General features: G+C 34.9%; 1 protein-coding gene across 1 annotated transcript in view; it reads right to left on the reverse strand.

Moving 5' to 3' along the window:
- Edil3 (EGF like repeats and discoidin domains 3) overlaps positions 1-20,804 on the reverse strand; it is a 451,612-nt gene that overhangs the window by 23,350 nt on the left and 407,458 nt on the right. Inside the window, exon 10 of the mRNA XM_005356525.2 lies at positions 7,909-8,064. Coding sequence (XP_005356582.1) covers positions 7,909-8,064 — 156 coding nt within the window. The remainder of the gene's footprint in view (positions 1-7,908; positions 8,065-20,804) is intronic.

Here is a 20,804-nt window from a genome sequence, read left to right on the forward strand (position 1 = left end):
AATTTCCATAATATATAATTTACCATTAAATGGATGATAACTTATGGGCTGATTCATTAAAATTTTAATGTGTACACATATAAAAAATAAAAAAAAAGTTTGGAGAAGTAAAGAAAATTTTGTCTTGCTGTGGATTCCAAATTATTCCTTAAAAATTACAAAGATAAGATTCTACTAATTCTACAGGATATAAAATAGGTCTACAAAAAATAGATCACATAAGGTAAAAATCAGGAGAGATTGATTGCAGACTCTTAGTAACTTTCAAAGATTGCTAGGGGATATTTCAAATTTATTGACACTATTAGGATAGAAGCTGAGGGAGTGAGTAATTTGTTTAGGACACTAGAAAGGGACAAGGACTTAAATAATCCTAGAGAATTATCAGCTGAAACTGAAAGAGAATTGACTTTAGTGGAAAAGAAATTACAGAATGCACGTCTGGATCATGTGGAGATAAAACTTAACTGCATTCTGGTTTGTTACACTCTAGGCAATCCTCTTCGGGGATTTTGATGCAGAGTGAAGATATTACATTGCAATGGCTATTTCTACCACATAAACAGAATAAGAAATTAGAGACATGTTTAAAAGATTTCTGATTTGATTTTAAAAGGAATAGTAAGACTGTCAACTTCAATAATGGAACCAGCAGAAATTATAGTACATTTAACTAATGAGAAAATTTCTTCTTCATGGGAAAATAATGAATATTGACAAAGAGCTTGCAATAATTTTTGGGAACCGTTAACAACAGTTATCTCAAAATTGAGAGAATTAAATTCATAAAAGGAATCAGATGGATCCTTCCATAAATTGTATGGATAAGACCAATTTCTGGAGTCCCAACATTATTTACTGATGCAAACAAATTGGGAAAAACAGGGTAAACCAGGAAACTTAAGCAAAGTAGTTCAAAGCTCTTTGCAATTCTGTGAAAAATGTCTGAATAATATGCCATTCTCATGGTACTAATGGATTTTACAGAACCTTTCAGTATAGTTACTATCAATATACAGAAAGGGTTGTTTTACAAATTGAAACTTCTATATTTATTCCCGATAGAACAAAATTAACTTCACTATTTATACAATTACAAGAAATACTCAGGAATAGAAATCATCCCATATATGTATATAAAACACACATAAGATTCCATATGGGTCTGCCATGTCCTCTAGCACAATGCAATGTTGAAATCAATCTGTTAGTAATAAGAAATATACTTGACACCTCAGGATTTATTTAAAAACCATCATAACAATAGCAAAGGTTTAAAAAATAATTTTTCTATTGCTTGGCAGCAAGTCAAGGAAGTCGAGAAAAAATTCCTACTTGTTCTTTCTTTAACCAAACTCCATTACCTGAAGAAAGTAGCCATAAAGGTACGAAAAGAAATGAAATGTGGCAAATGACTGTGTTTCATTTTGCATAATTTAAAAAATTAAAATATGTACACCATATAATAGACATGTTTTTCAGAATTTCAATGGACACTACTTTGAGTCCTGAAAAGGATTATTCTGTAATTATATACCTATTAGAAGTCATGATCATCATGGGAATACCTGTACAAATTAATACTGACAATGATCCAGCATATGTCTCTAGTAAAATGAAAGAATTTTTTTGTATATTATAATATAAAGCCTATTACAGGTATACCACACAATCCTACAGGACAAGCAATTATAGAAAGATTTAATTGTACATTAAAAGAAATGTTTAGTATACAGGTAGGAGAAACTAAGACCTCCAGAGATAGATTGCACAATGCCTTATTAATTGTGAGTTTTTTAATGCTAATGAGAAAGGAGCAACAACTGTGGCAAGACATTGGACAACAGAAAAAAACTCCTTATTTAAATCAGCCAATGTACTTTAAAGATGTGTTAACCATCTTTGAACCAGGACGTGTTATATTGGAGAAGGAGTTTCATTTTTGTTCTACAGGAGAAGAAGAGCTATTGATACTATCAAAATTGATAAAGATTTGATTTGAGTAGGAGAGAACTCCTAAGAAAGAGAAATGGTGCTTCATCAGTCCATGTGACAGGTCAAAAGGAAAATTCAACAAATAAAGATCAGGAAAACATTCTGTTTTTCCTATCTTTACAAAAAAATAAAAATACCCATCTTAAAGATATCAAAAGACCTTGAGCATCTAGACATCTAAAATAGAAGGGAAAACTATCCAGAAAAAAAATTCCCAAGCAAAGAAAAATCTGATTTATGCTACCAGTATTCTTTGCAGGGTAAAATCTCACTACCTAAATATCTATATCTCTTTACTTCTCAGAAAAGTTGTAGTCTCAACTCAATTAAAATTCAAAGTTGGTTTTGGAGTTGGAGCATGGCTCTCTCCTTCTCTAAAGAACACTTATAATTAATTAATAAGAAGTTTCTATGCCATGATTTGGAGCTGGTTGGTGGCCTAAAAGAAAAAGCCCGTTACATGTCATTCCTTCAAGGAGCTTTCCCTCTTAAGCTATATTCCTAATTTCTTAGTTCTATGATTTCGGTCTACTATTATTTTAACTATAAAGTATTTAATGAAGCTCTTCATAATGGAATTTGGGAACTTATTAAAGTCAAAAAACCTTTCTGGAGATACTAATTCATACCGATGTCTACCAACTAGTCAGAGGTCGGTCAAAGTCCTAAGAATTGTAATGCATCTTTTTCTGAGTAGCAAACTCCAAAACTTTTTTCATTTCAAATTTTAAATTTTGGTTATAGAGTTGACTGGGATGGTCCTTCCCACATTTGTTTATTTATATTAACTACGGTCTCTATAAACATTCAGACTTAAGTATTACCTGCAGATACTCTGACGCAGGGGCCGGAGTCTGTATTTTCTTTCCTATTCACTTTCTTTCCTCCTTTTTTTGTTCCTGTCTTAATAACAACCCCCCCCCCCCGTTATCTCTATCTTTCATTTCCTAATTTCATTCTGTACCCCATGCTTACCTTGAAATTATACAATGACTAAGCTGGATTTAGGCTCAGAGTGGTTCTCCTGCCTATCTTGTACTAGACCTATAAGCAGGAACCACTAGATAGGGTTTGTTTCAACAGACATTCCCATGAAAATCAGATGGCTTTGTATCTGAACCCCTGAGTAAGAAAGTTCACCATCATGAGTGAACTGAGATGTTTTACCCATTTCTTCAATAATATGCGTCTTTCTTTCTTAAGGTTCCACAGTTTTTCTTTTTTCATATTTCTGAGAATTTTTTCATTCTTTTTTATCTCATGCTTTTATGGTTTTTAAACACTTAATGACTTCAAGGATAGAGAAGAAATAAAATATTAGCAGTCCTTTTTATCGTCAAAGTGCCTGCAGTGTAAATTCGCATCCTGACACTATGGCATTATAACTAATCTACTGAATAAGGAAACTTATTTTTAACTTTTTAATTTTTTCCATATATGAACTCTTCCTGAAATTTATTATTGTTTTGCTTTCAGTTTTATCCTCAAAAATTAAACACTGAAAGTTTCTGTCAAGTTTTGTAGTTTTCCTGCTAAACATAGTAAAACAGCACTCCAGAAGTTTGAAACAAATGTCACCTTCATAAGAGCAAGGGAACATTTGACTTTCAAATTAAATGGCAGCTGAAGCCACGTAGTGAAGAAAGCTAAAAGCCAGTTCAGTGTTAAGAAATACTGTGCACTGGAAAGAGGACCCTAAGGATGTGTGGACTGTATTAAAGTGTCACCACAGGCCGAGTTAGGCTTGACTAAATAATGAATACCGTTAACAAACAGAATTGTGGATGCTGTGGGAGGTTGCCTAGAAAATGACATCTGTAGGATGAAAACAGAGCATCCTTTTGCTTTCAGTTGGATTTTGCTACTTGTGTATGCACAGGTAGATGAATACATTTCTATGTCTGTGCAGACATTGCTATGTGTAAATGAATACTATTTTATAACCATTCTAAAGATCAGTTACTTAGTGCCATAGAAAAACAGAAAAAGCATTTATGCGTTTTAGAATTTTATTTTCACCACTTATGGTAAAACAGAGTTACTACTATTTGATGGTTGTTTTCCTTCCATAATCTTATTGAGGCAGGCAAGCATAGGAGCTGGTTTAGCTTGGAACCCTCATAAACCTAGTTCCTCCACCTGCATGTGCTATGGTCATAGTATACTGTTTTGTGTGCACACCACTCACCCAGTAATTTACCTAGCGACCTCATCGGCCTCTCACCTCTATAGTCCCATCTGGAAATGAAAAAATACAGTACATAGAAAATAAATATTTAAATGATTATTTGAAAACTATTTGCATCAATAATAACATCAAATATTAATGATTTGAAAGCTTGCTTTTGTTTGTTTTCAAAGTAGAGTTAGATTGGACTCAAAAATCCCACTATCTATACAAAGAATTTCATCCCAAATATACTTAATATGAGTAAAATACACATACATTACTTGGAGGTAATGTTTTTAAATGCTGGATGAAATGTATTTTATAGGGAAAATATTGTAAGATATGAGTCATTTAATATTTTAATGACAATACGACTTTCTTTGTTCTAATATATGAAAGCAACTAAAATGACAAGGCAAAGAAAAATAGGCAAACCCATAGTAACAATGAAAGTTGGTTATATCACTCTCAGTAACAGTCAGCAGGCAAAACACCAGTAGGATACAGAGAACTTGAATAACATTATCAACTTAGCAATAACGTCAGTCAGCAACTTCATAGAATGCATTTGCATATGTTTCTAGCTGTGATAACAAGATCAAGTGCATTCATTATCAAATACAGTAAAACAACTTAAAATATTCAAATATAAGCATTAATTTACTTCTCAAATGTAAGTAGAAATAAGTATTTCAACAAATGAATGCTTGCTTGTTCTTTTGTTTTAGGTTTTGTGTTTTAGAAATAGCTTCATAAAATAACTCAGGTTAACCTTGAATTTGTGCCAGATCTCTTGCCTCGGTTTTCTGGGATCATATGCACGTGTCGCCATGCCCCACTGATTGTAAAGATTTAACTACTATTTATTTTGAGTGCATATTGAAAAATAGTTTAAAAGACTTCTTAAAGTATGAAGTTTAAATCCTGCATTTCATGAAGCACATAATTCTACAGAAGAGTGTCTGTCAACCCTCAGAGGAGGCAAAATCATTACTTATAACCATTTGCTGAAACATTTTGTTTGTAGGTCATAAAATAAATTTGAAGACATTTTAAACAAAATATTCAATATGCATTTGAGCTGAGATGCCACTGATTGTAAAATATTACATTAGTTTATTTTGTTTAATGAAACAGTAGCCATTAACTACTATAATATAAGTTAGGTGGATGTGGAAGTTGGGAGTATCGGGAAAAGATGGATAAAAACGACGCCACGATCGGAATCTATACATGGATTTTTTTTCCATTAAAAAAATAGAACTTTGCTCTATAAAGCACGTGAAAGACTTAATGTGATGTCATAAGAGCTTCTGAGATTTTAAAATATAAAACATGTATGTATTCTGAACTGCTAAGTGGCTTAGTTACAAATATGAAACACAAACAGATATGGGCAATTGAAATCATAACCTAGAACAGTTTATCCTAAATGAGCTTCGTTGAACTGAATGCAATCTAATGTCTCACTGAGATAGCTTTCCAAGCCTATGGATTTCTGGGCAGATTTATACATTCTCTGTTTTGACCATTTGAGTAAGAAAATTTTTCTCAAGATATTTGTTGCTTCATACCAACAGCAAGGATACACAGGCCTTACCCAACATAAAAAAAATGTTATTAGCACAGAATCATTTGAAATGAGTGAGTTTCTTAAACTTTACCCTAACCTTTGAGCTATGTGTTTCAATTGATATCTTCTGATATGCAGCCAGAATCAGGCACCAATCTCTAAGCCTTTTTGTTTCCAAAGTTCCCCAGAAATTGATATCAGTTGATAAATGAAGAGTTCCAGGGGACCAGAAGTTAATAAATAAGAATTTCATATTCAAAGAGCTATAGGATGTTTATAGTCAAAAAGCACATAATTTATTTCTAGGAAAATTTAAATTTCCAAGTTATAATATACAAAAGCAAACTTCGCAAAAAGAATTTGTTTTATTTGGATGATATAGCACAGTCCTCAAAATTTGTCTATCGCTAAAGTGTCTATTTGTCATGTAATCAAGGAAATATGAATATTGTAGAACAATTACAAACTGAAATATTTTTCTCAAGTGAATGTTTTTTCTAATATTGTTGGGCCAAAATTATCTCAGGGTTTGTACCTCGAGGCCTATAGGACAGGAAAAAGCCTGGCTCAAGTTCAGGGCTTAGACTTCGGGTTCTGTAGGACAGAGAAAAGCCTGCCTCAAGTTTGAGTGAGGAAGAGACAGCAAAAACTAGGTAGATGTCCCTCCAGCCAGAGGGAGGGTTTGGCTGCCTCTCATTGGCTGGAGGTACCCTTACATCACAGGGTGTCACTTAATCTTTATAAGCAAATGCTCACAGTAATAAACTGAGTTCCTGCTTTAACTCCACTCCCTACTGCATCTGATTGTGGGGTTGTGGGAATGGGCAGATGGCGCACTCACCTATCTATGGGGAATAAGGAGGCTCAAGAAGCCTATCATAATACCACTACTTCATTCATAAAATAATAGTAATATTTGTCTTAGCAGTAAACATATGTTAAATATGAATAATTTTCATTCATTTTCTTTCCTTTATTTGTGTTTTTTTTTTTTTTTTTTTTTTTTTTTGAGACAGGGCTTCTCTGTAGCTTTGGTGCCTGTCCTGGAACTAGCTCTTTAGACCAGGCTGGCTTCAAACTCACAAAGATCCACCTGCCTCTGCCTCCCGAGTGCTGGGATTAAAGGCGTGCACCACCACCACCTGGCTCTGTCATTCCTTTTCTAAGTTTGGAAGACATAAAGTAAATTTTATATACCCATGTCCTGCTGTATAGTATGGAGAATTTGAGAATTTTTATTAATAAAAATATTTACTTTATTAGTAAATAAATTTTACTATCATAATCTCTACTGAAAAGTCTTTTATTTGAAATTCTTATTTAGCATAGTTTATTATATGCATTGTCATTATTTTTAGAATATATTCAAAATTGTTTTTATTGTCTTTTTACTGCTTACCCTTTGCTAAATATTATGCTTTGCAGTTTTGTGTTTTAAAGGATGTGTGTGTTTGTGTGTGTGTGTGTGCTTGTATGTTTCTTGTCTTTTTTCTTTCTTCCTTTTCTTTCCTTTTATTATGTGCTTTTTGCCTGTTTGTCTGCTTTGTTTTCTAAAGAGAGAGAGAAAGAAGAGACATGTAGTTGGGTGGGTGGAAAAAATGGGGAGGAGTGTCTGGGAAGAGTTGGGAAAATGGAAACCATGATCAAAATATATTGAATGAAATCATTTTCCATTAAAAGTTCCATATGAAGAGCAGAAGGAGGGAGAAGATGAGCAAAGAAGTCAGGATCGCGAGGGGTGAGTCCACCCACTGAGACGGTGGGACTGATCCAATGGGAGATCACCAAGGCCAGTCGGACTGGAACTGATGGAGCATGTGATCAAACCGGACTCTCTGAATGTGGTTGACAGTGGAGGCTGATGGAGAAGCCAAGGACAATGGCACTGGGTTTTGATCTTACTGCATGGACAGGCTTTGTGGAAGCCTAGTCTATTTGGATGCTCACTTTCCTGGACCTGGGGGGAACAGGGAGGACCTTGGACTTCCCATAGGGTAGGGAACCCTGACTGCTCCTTGGACTGGAGAGGGAGGGGGAGGGGGAGTGGGGAGAGGAAAGGGAAGTGGGAGGAGGGAAGGTGGTAATTTTCAATAAAAAAATAAATAAAATAATAAAAATAAAAATATAACCAGAGACTGACTTCACTCTACAAAGCATACAGACCACTTACCTTATCTTTTCTCTGTTTTTCATCCTGGTATACAGTCCAGTGCTCACCATCATTGCTGTAGGCTAGTTTGTATGAACCGACAAACTGCACATGACCAAAATCCTTAGCTCCTTGTGTGATGATGCCTGTCACTTTGGTAGGGACAAGAAGATCAACCTAAAAAGAGAAGAGCACAGTCATTAAATGGAATGAATTAACCCACTATAAATTTGTAAAACTCTTGAACTCAAGAGATTAAAAAAACATACATGCTAAGAGAAAAACCCTCCTGGTTATTTGTACTTTGAAAGAGATGAATGCATTTATTATTGGCTTATATTTTTATCTTGCCATTAGATATATAGTCTAAGATGTCTTCACCCACCAGCTGGAACACTTTAAAATAAATTGATGGTCAGTTTAGCTCACTAGTACTTCTTATATTAAACTGGTTCACTTGTTGTGCAACCATATGACACTGACATTGAACATTTGTGATCATAATTTAATGTACAGATTTAGCGATCAATTCAATTACAGAAAAACAAAGTAATATAGTATGTGGTCAATTAAAGACCAATTATTGCTTCATGAAGTGGAATACAAACAGTATATAACACTTAATAATTAAATATTAAGATTACCACCGAGTTCCTGTGAATTTTGTTTAATTCAAGACTGTACAATTGATTGATATTAATCATTTTACATTGAAAATCCCTTTAATTTGAGGATAGAGTCGTGTTCAAAACTGAAGGACATATATAAGGAAACTGGAGAAAAGGAAAAAAAATGAAGACTTAACAATATGAGAGTCTAACTGTACATCTAGGCTATTGTATTTTGGTTTTCCTGCAAAATGGTGAAAAAAAAACTACAAATAAATCCTATTAGTCTTCTGTACTAGCTGACTAACAGGCAAGTCTCCTGCATGCAGGCTGCTACAACATCAGACCTGGTAATCAAAAAGGTCCACTCTGTCCTCAAACTCACTCATCCCCTGTGACCTCAGCAGCTTCCTGAGACACAGACTGTGAATACATAGAGTTGATCAAGAGGAGAGTAACCAGTTCCCCAGCTGGATATCCCAGTCTCTAGGCTTTAGGCGTCTCTCCCACCTACCTTAGCTGCACTAGTCATTCAGAGGGCAGGACTCCTGCATACAGGATGCCCAACCCCCCATCAGACCCTATAATCTGTAAGTTTCACTTTGTCTCCAAACTCAGCCATCCACGGAGACCTCAGAAGCTCCCTGAGACACAGAGAGTGGCAGTACAGAGCAGATCAAGAATGGTTCTTGAGACACAGACAGTAGATATACATATTGTAACTGTAATTTTTTAAATAGCTGTTTTGCTATATGTAATTTTACTATGTTAAAGTTCAAACCTTCCTTTTTATTTAAACAGAAAAGGGGAGGTGATATGAGATTCTCCTCTGTATGCTGTGACTACCAATTGTTAATAAAGAAACTGACTTGGCCTGATAGGATAGAACAGAGATAGGTGGAGAAAACTGCATGCTGGGAGAAAGAAGGCAAAGTCAGTGAGAAGCCATGGAGCTACTGCCAGAAAAAGACACACAGAATCTTGCTGGTAGGCCATAAGCCTCATGGTAAAATATAAAATAATGGAAATGGGTTTAATTAAGATGTAAATCTAGCCAATAAGAAGTTAGACTAAAAAAATGTCAATTAGTGATTTAACTAATACAGTTTCTGTGTGGTTATTTTGGCAGTCTGGGCACCTGGGAAACAAACAAGTGGCCTCCATACTACTATTTGGCACTCCAACATGTGCTAGCTAGATCCACAAAAAAAACCTACAAAATCTTAAAAAGTAATCTTAGACACAAAAGAACAGAGTTAAGCACAGCTTCTTGGTAGGCAGCATTTTGCTGGCAGCATGCTGTAGCTTCTTTAAGAAATTAAAGGTTATGTTTTACTGATTCAGCAGTAGCAGAAAAAAAAAACACACAGTTTTGAAATGCCAGCTTTCCGGCCCATGCTGCCAGCGTGACATCTGGCTCTTTCAGAAGGCTGAGCATTTAAATGAGGTTTGTGAACAGAGTGCTACAACTTACTTAATGGCAACATAGACAGGCTGTATGCCTAAAAATTGGACTGTGATCATGGCTCTTGGAGGCAGCAAACAGCTCCTCCATGCTGAACTGGGTGGACCAAGCAGTCAGGGCCTTGTTTGCCCTAGCAAGGCTGCTGCTTAGGTGTTTAAGAATCACTTAGCCCTGGTCAGAAGAGGATTACCAATACACGATAAGGACAGTTTCAGAAATAAAAGACCTCTAAATGAGAAACAGTGTGTCTAAAAAATGTACATAGGCTTGGGAGAAAGAAGAAAAAGGGTAACGAGATGGTAAATGTAATATAAAAGAGTACAGTCATAGATTAAAGAAGTAAAGATAATAAAATATAGATCAAGAAACATAAGCCAAATAAAGATGGAATATACACAGCTCAGATTATGAATATTATTATGTTTTCTTTCAATTTTTTGACTGTGAAGAAGCTAAGTACAGAGAGACATTTCATTGTATGGGCTACTAAGCTAAACCAATTTATATTTTAAAGGTATCTTGATTCCAAAATTTGGGTCTAAGGATATGTTGCTTTGGAAAAGAGGTTCTTCTTTTGTTTCCACAGAGGATGTGAACCTATGGAATCCTTCCAGACTAATATGGAAGAACCCCTGAAAGATTGCTGTTGACACCCCCAAAAATTACTTTACCCAACTGCTAAGATGAACCTAGTACACAGGACACACCATGAACCTGATTAACATCATCCCCTATCAACAGGAAATAGTCTAGAGAACGACACTCATATTCCCAAATATTGTTTAAAATGTTTGTTTATATTTAAAAGGGGATATATCCATTTGTATGGATCTTGGTTTATTGATACAAATTTAAGGTAAATTTTGTTATACTGTGTGTGTGTGTATATATATATATATATTCTGCTTTTAATTAACATTGTGTTTGTGTAGCTTATTTAAAAATGTAATGTTAGTTAAAAAGTATAGATTAATAGATAATCATCTATAATAGTCAAGCTCATAGTCATGTTAGTTAGGTTTTCTAGATATATAAAGATATATTTCAGTTAGATAAACATTCTTTAAATCTTTCAGAGACTTTCAGAATATGACACTTATATTTAAGAAAATTAGGGCTTTTTATGACAATGAGACACATCTCCTCCTGGCAACAACAATCTATTTCAAGAGGATAATGGGCATCAAAGAGGCTCCTTATGGAGTCTGTTCACCATTTGGACAAGAAACTGTTCTTGCCGAGGCTGCTTAACTGGAAATGCAAGACCCATAGAGACATGACTGCTGATCCTGCCTAAAGGTGAAAAAGGGCCTCCAGGGTTCCTGCTTCATGAAAGAGTCTGCCAGACACATTCAGGACATAAAAGAAAGTGATTGGTAAACTGCCAATATAGGCAGAACTGCCTTTGAAATTTCTTGTTTCATGGAAAAGTCTGCTGAGCTTATAGGCTAAAGATGGATGCCCCAGTGGTACAGAAGAATTTTGGGGCACTGTCCAGGCAACAAGATGTCGCTATCATTTCTAGAGTTTTAGAAGTTGCTTACAATGTTCTTTCTGTTTACTTAGGTAATATTATATTCTTCTGTAGCCTTTGATGAAGTTGAAGAATTTATATTTATAGTTATAGTTTTCCTTAGTTATGATAAAAGATTAAGTAAATATAAATATTGTAACTGTAATTCTTGCTTGGTAGCTGTTTTGTTAAATGTAATTTTATTATGTGAAAGTTAAAGCATTCCTTTTTATTTAAACAGAAATGGAGAGGTAATGTTTCATTCCCCTCTATATGCTTTGAATACCATTGGTTAGTAAAGACACTGTCTTAGGCCTGTGATAGTGTAGAACAGAGCTAGGTGGGGAAAACTAAACTGAATGCTGGGAGAAAGAAGGAGGTGACAGAGAGAAGCCATGGTGTCGTTGCCCCAGACAGACATGCCAGTGGTGTAGGAGGTTCTTCTGTTCATGTGTTGCTTTTATTGATTAATGAATAAAGAAACTGCCTTGGGCTTTTGATAGGGCAAAACTTAGGTAGGTGGGGAAAACAGAACTGGAGGCTAGGAGGAAGAAAGCAGAGTTGGAGAGAAGCCATGGATCCTTCGTCTGAGATGGACTCTGGTTAAAATCTCTGGTAAGCCACTGCCACGTGGCAATACACAGATTAACAAAGATGGGTTAAACTAATATGTAAGAGATAACAATAAGAAGTTAGAGCTAATGGCAAAGCAGTGTTTTAATTAATACGGTTTCTATGTTGCTATTTCAGGTGTAAGCTAGCCAGGCAGCTGGGACAAACAAGTGGTCCTCTCCCTTGCAACACGCCAAAACCTTGCCAGTAGGCCACAAGCCGTGTCCTAAAATATAAAATAATGGAAATGGGTTAAATTAAGATGTAAACACTAGCCAATAAGAAGTTTGATCTTAAAATGTCAAGCAGTGGTTTAATTAATACAGTTTCTGTGTGGTTATTTCAGGAGTCTAGGAGGGCAGGAAACAAACAAGCAGTCTCCTACTATAAAATGTTATGAGTGAAAAGTATAAAAGAATTGAGTGAAAAATTAAGGTATTATGTAGTAAAATTATTAAAATATAAGTGAAACCTAGGGGTTAGGGATTCTTTTCATCCAATGACATAAAACAGTTCCAAAATTTTCCTACTTACTATAAGCTCATTCTTGAATCTTTTTTACAACTTGCAACTCTGATGAAAATTCAATTTAAAAACTTGATTTTCTTGGCAGGCAACTTTTGAAGTCACCTTTGCTTTTCTTTGTGTTTATTTCTGTGTGCTTTTTATCTTTTTTGCCTGTACAATGCATCCTCTTCTGACTATTTCCTATGACTAAGTTCCATGCTACATCCTTAAATTTATCACCCTTAACCACCACAATCTCATGTGTACTTTCAAACACTGTGTTCTTTTGTTCCTAATTTTTGGCCTTTTCTCTTATGAGCATGCATGTTAACTCCAAACAGATGGTCGGGGTCAGCTATAGGTCATGAGTGATAACAAATTGCCGTGGTGCATAAATAGAAGGAAAGCATATTTAGTAGCACAAATATTCATTGAATATATAAGAAAATTTTCCTAGGTATTAAACTGTGGGTTTGCACACAAAAATGTATACAAATATATTTGTGTGTGCATTTAAATTCATATGGACTTTTTCTCATTTGGATGAACTTCCACTTTAAATAGCAAGCTAAATTTAAATGATTGATTAAGATAAAGAAATGCCTCTATCAGTTTGTGAAAATATTTCAGTAGAAATATTATCAATGTGTTATGCTATCTAAAATATTTCATGAGTCAAGCAAGAATGCTGGATAGCAAAAGTGATGTTTCGGGAATGAATGTTGCGTCATACTGTTCTAGAGGTATCCTGGAATATTCCATATTCGGTTCTTTAATTGGCCAAGTAATATATTATCTCTTTACACATGAGAAAATAAATACATATAAATACATAGAGAAGTAACATAACAGAGCACACATTCCAATGGTTAACAGTGAATTAAGGTCTTGAGATTCTATGCTAATTCATTCTGTTTCAGGAGTCTACCACATAGATGAATTCTTTAATCATTGAATTATACATTCAATGAGTCAATGATTTTACCTTTTCTTTTTTTCTTGGAATAGTGAATAATTTGTGAAGAATGACTATATTTATTAAAATCACAGTATATAAAAAGCAACAAAAACAATGCTGCTGTGTTTTAACATAAATTTTCTCTCTGCACTTTGGCTGACTCAGCTTAAAAATATGGGTAGTTTTTACTGTTATATAGGCAAATCTAATTGCTCAGAGACACTTGGTCAAAGCCAATGTCTATCATAATGTTCTTCATGCTTATTGACATTCAAAACAGAAAAAAAACTAAGTACGTGATAGCACTGAACCATTGTGTACCATCACAGACTGCAAACACACAGGAATTCAACTGCTCAGGGGTATGAACCACTCAGGGTGGACTCTTTAGCCCCAAATGCCTATGGATCCTCAGTTGAGATTTGAGAAAAACTCTTATGACATGCATGTGTTTCTGTGGTGATTCCTGCAGTCATCTGGGTTTCCTACTGGGTGGCGATGCTTTCTCCTAAACTGTATGCCTTGACTCTTTCCAATAGATATGTTTTCCACCCACTCTAACTTGCTCCCCTCCTCTAGCCTTTTTTTAAAAAATCTAGATATGTTTTCCTTTTCTGTTTCAATTCAGCCAGCTTCTGTACTTAAACAGGCAGCATAGGCAGCAATCTGTTTGAACCTGGACTTTATCCTAAATTTCCCAGCATTAAATTTAGAATACCAGCCATAAGAAGGCTTCTTTCAGTATAAAAACAATTTTGACTCATATATGAAATGAACTTGCTGAAACTGCACACACAGAACTACCCTGAGCAGGAAAAGGGGAGTTCTGGCCAATGACCAGTTTCTCCTGTCAATCTGAACTGAAGTGGATTGTAGCTTTTTGGGTAAAATACTCGATATTCTAGTAGATTCCCATCTCCCAAGGTACCTCTCAAATAGGATCAACTGTTTAGGGCACTGGGCAGGTTCATGGCTCTATATTTGGCATAGCACCCTGCACTTCGTCTGAATCTCTATGACAAGAACCTTACATGTAACAAGTTCTCAATAAAAGTTTCGTTGCTTTAACTGGAGCTGATTCCTTAGTAGGTTCCATGAATAGGAACAAACCAATGGCTAAGAAACAATGTCATCACGTGTCCTTCCAGAAAACTCTCTGCACTATCTGCCTTAATCCAGTTTGTTTTGTCTTCTATAAGACGTAATATTTTTGGTCAAGGCAATGAAGTACGGTAGTTGTAGCATAAAGATTATCGGTAAAAGCAAGTAGCTAATATGTCTTTAATGTTTGGAAACTCAGTTTTGAGAGTAAGTGTCCTCACATAGCTGGAGGTTGATGCTCCTTATCTGCCTATGTGCTCATCTTTCTCTCTCAATCTCTATCGGGAAAGTTAAGTAAGCCTCTGTAGAGGGTACCATGAAAATACAATGCTGTGTGTTATTTTATTAAGGTATGATAGCCAGCCTTTATAACTTATTTGATCTCACGAGTCTAAGGTTTAGACTCCTTAAAATATTGAGGATGTTTAGTAATATATGGAATTTAGAATCTCTTATCATTATTTCTTTGTTAAAATAGTTAATTTCCAAAAGTAGTTTTAACCATTTAAGATAGCAATTTGTTTTATTATGCTATATTTTAAAAATTAAAGGGAAAGTAATAAAATCCTATGTATGGTTCCAGGAGTAGCCTTCTGAGTGCAGGTAGTTATGCAGTATTATGCAGGACAGTTGTAATATGCCACCATTCTAAATATCCAAGTTATTATCTGCCCTGGACTCCCATTAGAGAAAATCCTATATTTAACAGTTCCCTTCAGTAACAAAATCTACAGAGCCATATGCCAGCTTAAGCTTCATCCCCATATGCTGTCAGCCTATGATGGTTGACTTTCTAAAGTGATTAATTTAGCCTTGTGGAATCAGTTCAACTCAATATTTTAACTTAATGGTTCAGGTATCTTGGTGGTTATGAGCCTGTTAGAATTAGCCATCTTATTAGCCTTAAGACTACTAAAAGGGAATTATATTTACAAAAAATATAAGGCCTTTTGTTTTTACACAATTCAAAGTGTTTTCATAAGCTTAGCTCATGTATATGTGGCTTTGAATTTTGTATGATTTATCTTGGGTGTTTTGCATATAAGGATAACAACAACAAGTTGTGGTGGCTATATTATATTGTTTATTGCAGAACATGATCTATGAAAAATATTTTATCAATTTTTCTTTATCATCATTTGCTTCCAGCTCTGTTATCCACAGCAAGAACATAAGCTAAACTTCATTTATGTTTCATTGTTCATTGCTGTTGCTTCTTTGTAGACAATGAGCCTGCTATTTGAGTCACAGCATGCACTGTCTCCATTTGTCCACATTACAGGGTTTTATCTGCTGTATAATTTCTCTCTACTGCTCACCAACTCTCTCTTGTAGAAAAGTTTGCTCATGAAACCCCCAATAGAAAAAGAAGTTTTCAATTTCATATCCTGAATTGACACTAAATGACATTTCATTTCATTTTCCTGCTTATTTACTCTCACGAACTATATATATATATAATCCTTTTTAATATCCTATTACAGATCTTCTTGTTCATCTTTGAGGTTGATAGTTTGCCTAGCAGTTGTATTCCCATAGATGACCATGCACTTTACATTTGACTTTATAAGTTTTTGTCTTTCCTTATGCAAATCTAACATACTTTTCTGCTTGTATAACATTTTGTGCCTTAAAAGACCTGTTTAATTGCATCAGCTAAAAATTATTTACAAGTGCTATAATTTCTACTATATTTTCCCTCATTATTTATTTGTTTATTTATTTATATTTATTCAATTTTAACATTAAGCTATCCTGGGCACATATTTATATATATGTATTGTATGTCCATAAATATATACATGTGTGTGATTACAAGCTTATTTATACCCATATATGTGTGTGCTGTGGTATGGGAACATACTATTTTTTGTTATTATAATTTTCTCTAATTGTTTAGTGGTACATTTTTAAAATTATGCATCCTTTCCTGGCTGATTATTACAAGATTGATGCTTTCTTCTTGAAATTATTACTATCAATCATCATTATTTACCAGAATATCTCTTGGTAAGAATTGCATTTATGCTGATTGGTATGGATTTTCACAAGCTAAATTATTTTTCCTGAGAGACAATGGAATAGGACTTGAAGGTTTTCTTGTCTCACATTTAACTTCATTTACTTTTCAGTTTTTGAGATCTTATGTACCTCCATATTTTCAAGTATTTATTTTTCTTCTTAACCCTAAATACCAATCATTCAAATACTGAATCTTTACTTATTTTCTTATTTGTAGCATTTTTCCCATCATCATTTAGTTTTTATAATTCTACCATGTATTCTCAGAGAGTTTCCCCATTTGTCTTCTTCAATGTTAATATTTTTATTTCTAGCCATGTATTTACAGCATTGAAATGTTTAAATTTCTTTGTTAAACATAGATACAATGACTTCCTCATCATCTTAGCATTCACTTCCCCGCATGTTCTCGAGAATAGCATCTTTACATAGAGTCCTACAAACAGCTGAACACACAGAAAAATGGATCATCTCTTCCTGCTATTTCACAGCCTCAGGACACTTTTCTCTCCTTTGTTGTACTGCACATTAAGAATAATCACCTCAGTCCAATCATATGCATTCTCTTTTCCTTAGATTTGAGAAGGGAGAATCGTTACTGACCAAATGAACTTCCCTTTCCAACCATCAGTGTAAGGAGGTCTCCTTGATTTTTTTTCTCAGACTTTCCTCTATCAACACTGTCTCTGGCATCCTTCCCAAAGCCTGGCAAACATTTACATGGTTCAACTGAAGCTGGTTGAAGGACAGTTCTCTTCTGTTCTTTCTGCTTTTCTTCAAATAGAGATAGGGCATGTTATTTTCTTGATAATATGAAATTTGAAGTGGTCTCTTATTTTTGTTTAAATGGAGATTTTGTTTGAATAACTGTAGTTCCCGATTAGGTAATTTACCTTCTATCATATTATTATCAGTTTTCTCCTTAAGATGCAGAATCCTAGGGTCAGGAAATTATCCTTCATTATTCACCCTGTGCCCTGTGTACATAATAAAGAGTTCCAGTGACATGTTTTGGAAGGTTTCACAAGTTACAATAAATTAAGTAGCATACTCACTGTATTCCTGCTCCCCTCTTGCACGGTCTGTGATAATGGATGTTGGTTTGTCCTTATCATTGGCTGCTGTTGCCACCTTTGAATTTCTGGATGCGATAAAGTAGCCACAGGGCCCTCATCCAAGAGTGCCTTTGGTTCTGGCCTGTTTTACTGATTGAGGTATCAGAATCTCATAATATGATTGCAAGAGATGCTGTCCAGAGACTGAAAAATTGGTGTGCATAGTGCAAGGACTATGGAAGGGATCAGAGGCTGCAACACTTATGATGAACAAATTGAAAGAGTTAAAAAGATGTAAGTGGATTTTTCAGAAGCTCAACAGAGAAAGTCTTAAACTTGATTCTGTTCTATCAACTCTGAAGAAAGCTTTGACATAATTAAGGGAATCCCACTAGACTTTTCTCATATTAAAAAGTATTCCTTAGTGAATAATTTAAAAATACTAGCAAACTAATATAAACATTACTAAATATACTTAAATTTGAAAAGTAAGAAAGGCCAGATCTAGTGTGCTGCTGTAGACTTGCTGAAGTGATGCTCTACTGAGGGAGAATTACTTATCTTTTTGTCTTTTTTATAATAAGTAGATCATAGTAATTCTCCATTATAATTTTGCTTTTGGATTGTTTTGAAAACTGATACTTAATTATAGTTATTAATAATTAGATAAACTTGCTAGTTATTATCCACTATCTCCAACTTCTATATTCTAAAAATTAAGCAGGATGAAGAATATAGCTTCAAAATCCAGAAAGAAGAATTGCTTTTTCTTGGAGTATCATTGAAAATGACTTTCTGCTGAGTTCTTCAAAAGCAGGGCTGCCTCAGGAGAGAGCAGAATTAACATACCATCTTCATTCACCTTTCAAGACTAATTCTGATTAGGCAAGAACCTGGACTTATTTATTCCATGAATATAATTCAGAATTGTCATTAATTGAATCAGTCTTCAACTGATAAGGCTATTACTAGTTGGTAATTGACTATTTAATACAAGTCATTGATCAAAGAGCATTGCAATACACAATAAAATTTTGGATATATTAAAAAATCTGTTGGAGCCAAACTGAATGAGCAAAGAATACTATCATCAATAGCTTACATATAATTTAGAAAGCAATGATATTTCTTTTAAGGCAGAATTGACATAGTTTGTTACTGATCTATTTCTAAAAGCCCAGGTGTACATTGTGTAGCTGAAATTTTGCTGCATGCTCCTGAAAAGCTTTCTGAAAATATTATTAAGAATAACTTTAATGATTCATCCTACCACAAGGACATTTACTCAACAATGTTCATTTATAATAGCCAGTAGCTAGAAATAGCCTTGATGTCCTTTGACAGGAGAATGGGTTTTAAAAAATGTGGTATATTCTCACACTAAAGTATTACTCAGCTGTTTAAAAATGGCAACATGAAATTTACAAGAAAGTGGATGGATCTAGAAAAAACTCATTCTGAATGTAACCCAGACTCAGAAAGATAATATGGTTTCTATTTGGTTATAAGTGGATATTAACTGTTACGTAAATATTATTCAAGCTAAAATCTTTAGACTCAGTAAGTTTAGGAAAGAAGAAAGGTCTAAGGGGCACATGGATCTCTCTGAGAGGGAGAAATAGAATAAATTATATGAATGGACTTGGGATAAGTGGAAACAGGAAAGAGGGGATAAGGTGAGGAAATGGAGGGGAGACAGGGTAGAAGGAAAGAATGTGGGGGAGAGACAGCTGGAATTGAGGGACATTAGAGGAATTATATGGAAACTTTCTAAACTATATGAAGGTGATCCTACTGTGGTCTGCTAATAACGGGGAATACAGAGTCTCAACCAGACTCTCTTGTCGCGACACAAGGCTTGAGGTAGTAGACTGGGTTGTACTCAATTGAATTGTAGGTCAAGGATGTACCATGAAATCCCCAAACAATCAAGTCTGTTGGTAAGAGAAAGAGTTGCTCTCCACAACCTGAAAACAGGGTCCCATTGTTGAGGACAACACTTGTATAACTCATTGAACATGAGAAGTCAAGATGGTGGCTTTTACCCTATGTTTTAATCTCATTAGTGCATAAAGGTACTCTGACGTCTACTGAAAGAGAAATGTATACACCAACTCAGCCACAAAAACCTCTGATCTATAATATCAATCTTTCCTGCCTGCAAAACATTGTAGGGAAATGGTGGCACTGTGCTTGTGGGCATAGCCAACCAATGTCTGATTTTTTATAAGGTTTACTCTACAAAAAGGACTGAAGATCAATACTAAAAAGTAATCCCATACTCAAAATTGAGTATAATAAAGTTATTTATTTATGGGTGGACTCACAGATCACTGTCCTCTATGTGAATGGGGAACAGGAACTGAATCCAGTAGGTGGGAGAGAAGGAGGGAGCATAGAAGCTTTATGACTGCATTTATAGTATAAGAGACCATGCTCAACGGGGCTGATATCTTAATGTCTATTGGCTGAAGGAATTCCCACAGCAAAGGGTCACACACCTGACACTGTTTGGGTAACAAAAACCAGAGGGTAGTTAGCCCAGAGACCTAGGGTAAAATCAAAAATTATTGGCTTAAAACAATTATTGATAAATAAACAAACAAAAACTTTCTAATAGTTTTCTGCTATACTCACAAATCAGTGCCCTAGTTAGTCATTATCAGAGAGGCTTCCTCCAGCAGCAAAAGGAAACAGATACAGAGACATATAGCCAGGCATTATGTGGAGAGAGTCTAAATGGAATATCTCCATCAGGTTCCTTCTTTCAGAGCTCAGGGAATCCCATAGAAGAGGAAGTGGAATTATTTTAAAAGCCAGATTGGAAGGAGGACTGTATGAGAACAGGGCTCTCTAAATCAACTAGGCAAAGGATATATGAACTTGTAGAGACTAAAGCAGTAAGCATAGGGCCTATAAAAATCTTCACCAAGTCCTCTGCATATCTACTATAAATTTTAGACAAGTATTTTTATGATAACATGAGTGTGAGTATGTGCTGTGACTTTCGTGCTTGCACTTGGGACTCTCTTCCTACTGTTAGGGTGCTGTGTCCAACTAGGAAATATTAGGCTTT

The sequence above is a fragment of the Microtus ochrogaster genome, chromosome 19 (assembly GCF_000317375.1).
Source record: "Microtus ochrogaster isolate Prairie Vole_2 chromosome 19, MicOch1.0, whole genome shotgun sequence".
Lineage (NCBI taxonomy): Eukaryota > Metazoa > Chordata > Mammalia > Rodentia > Cricetidae > Microtus > Microtus ochrogaster.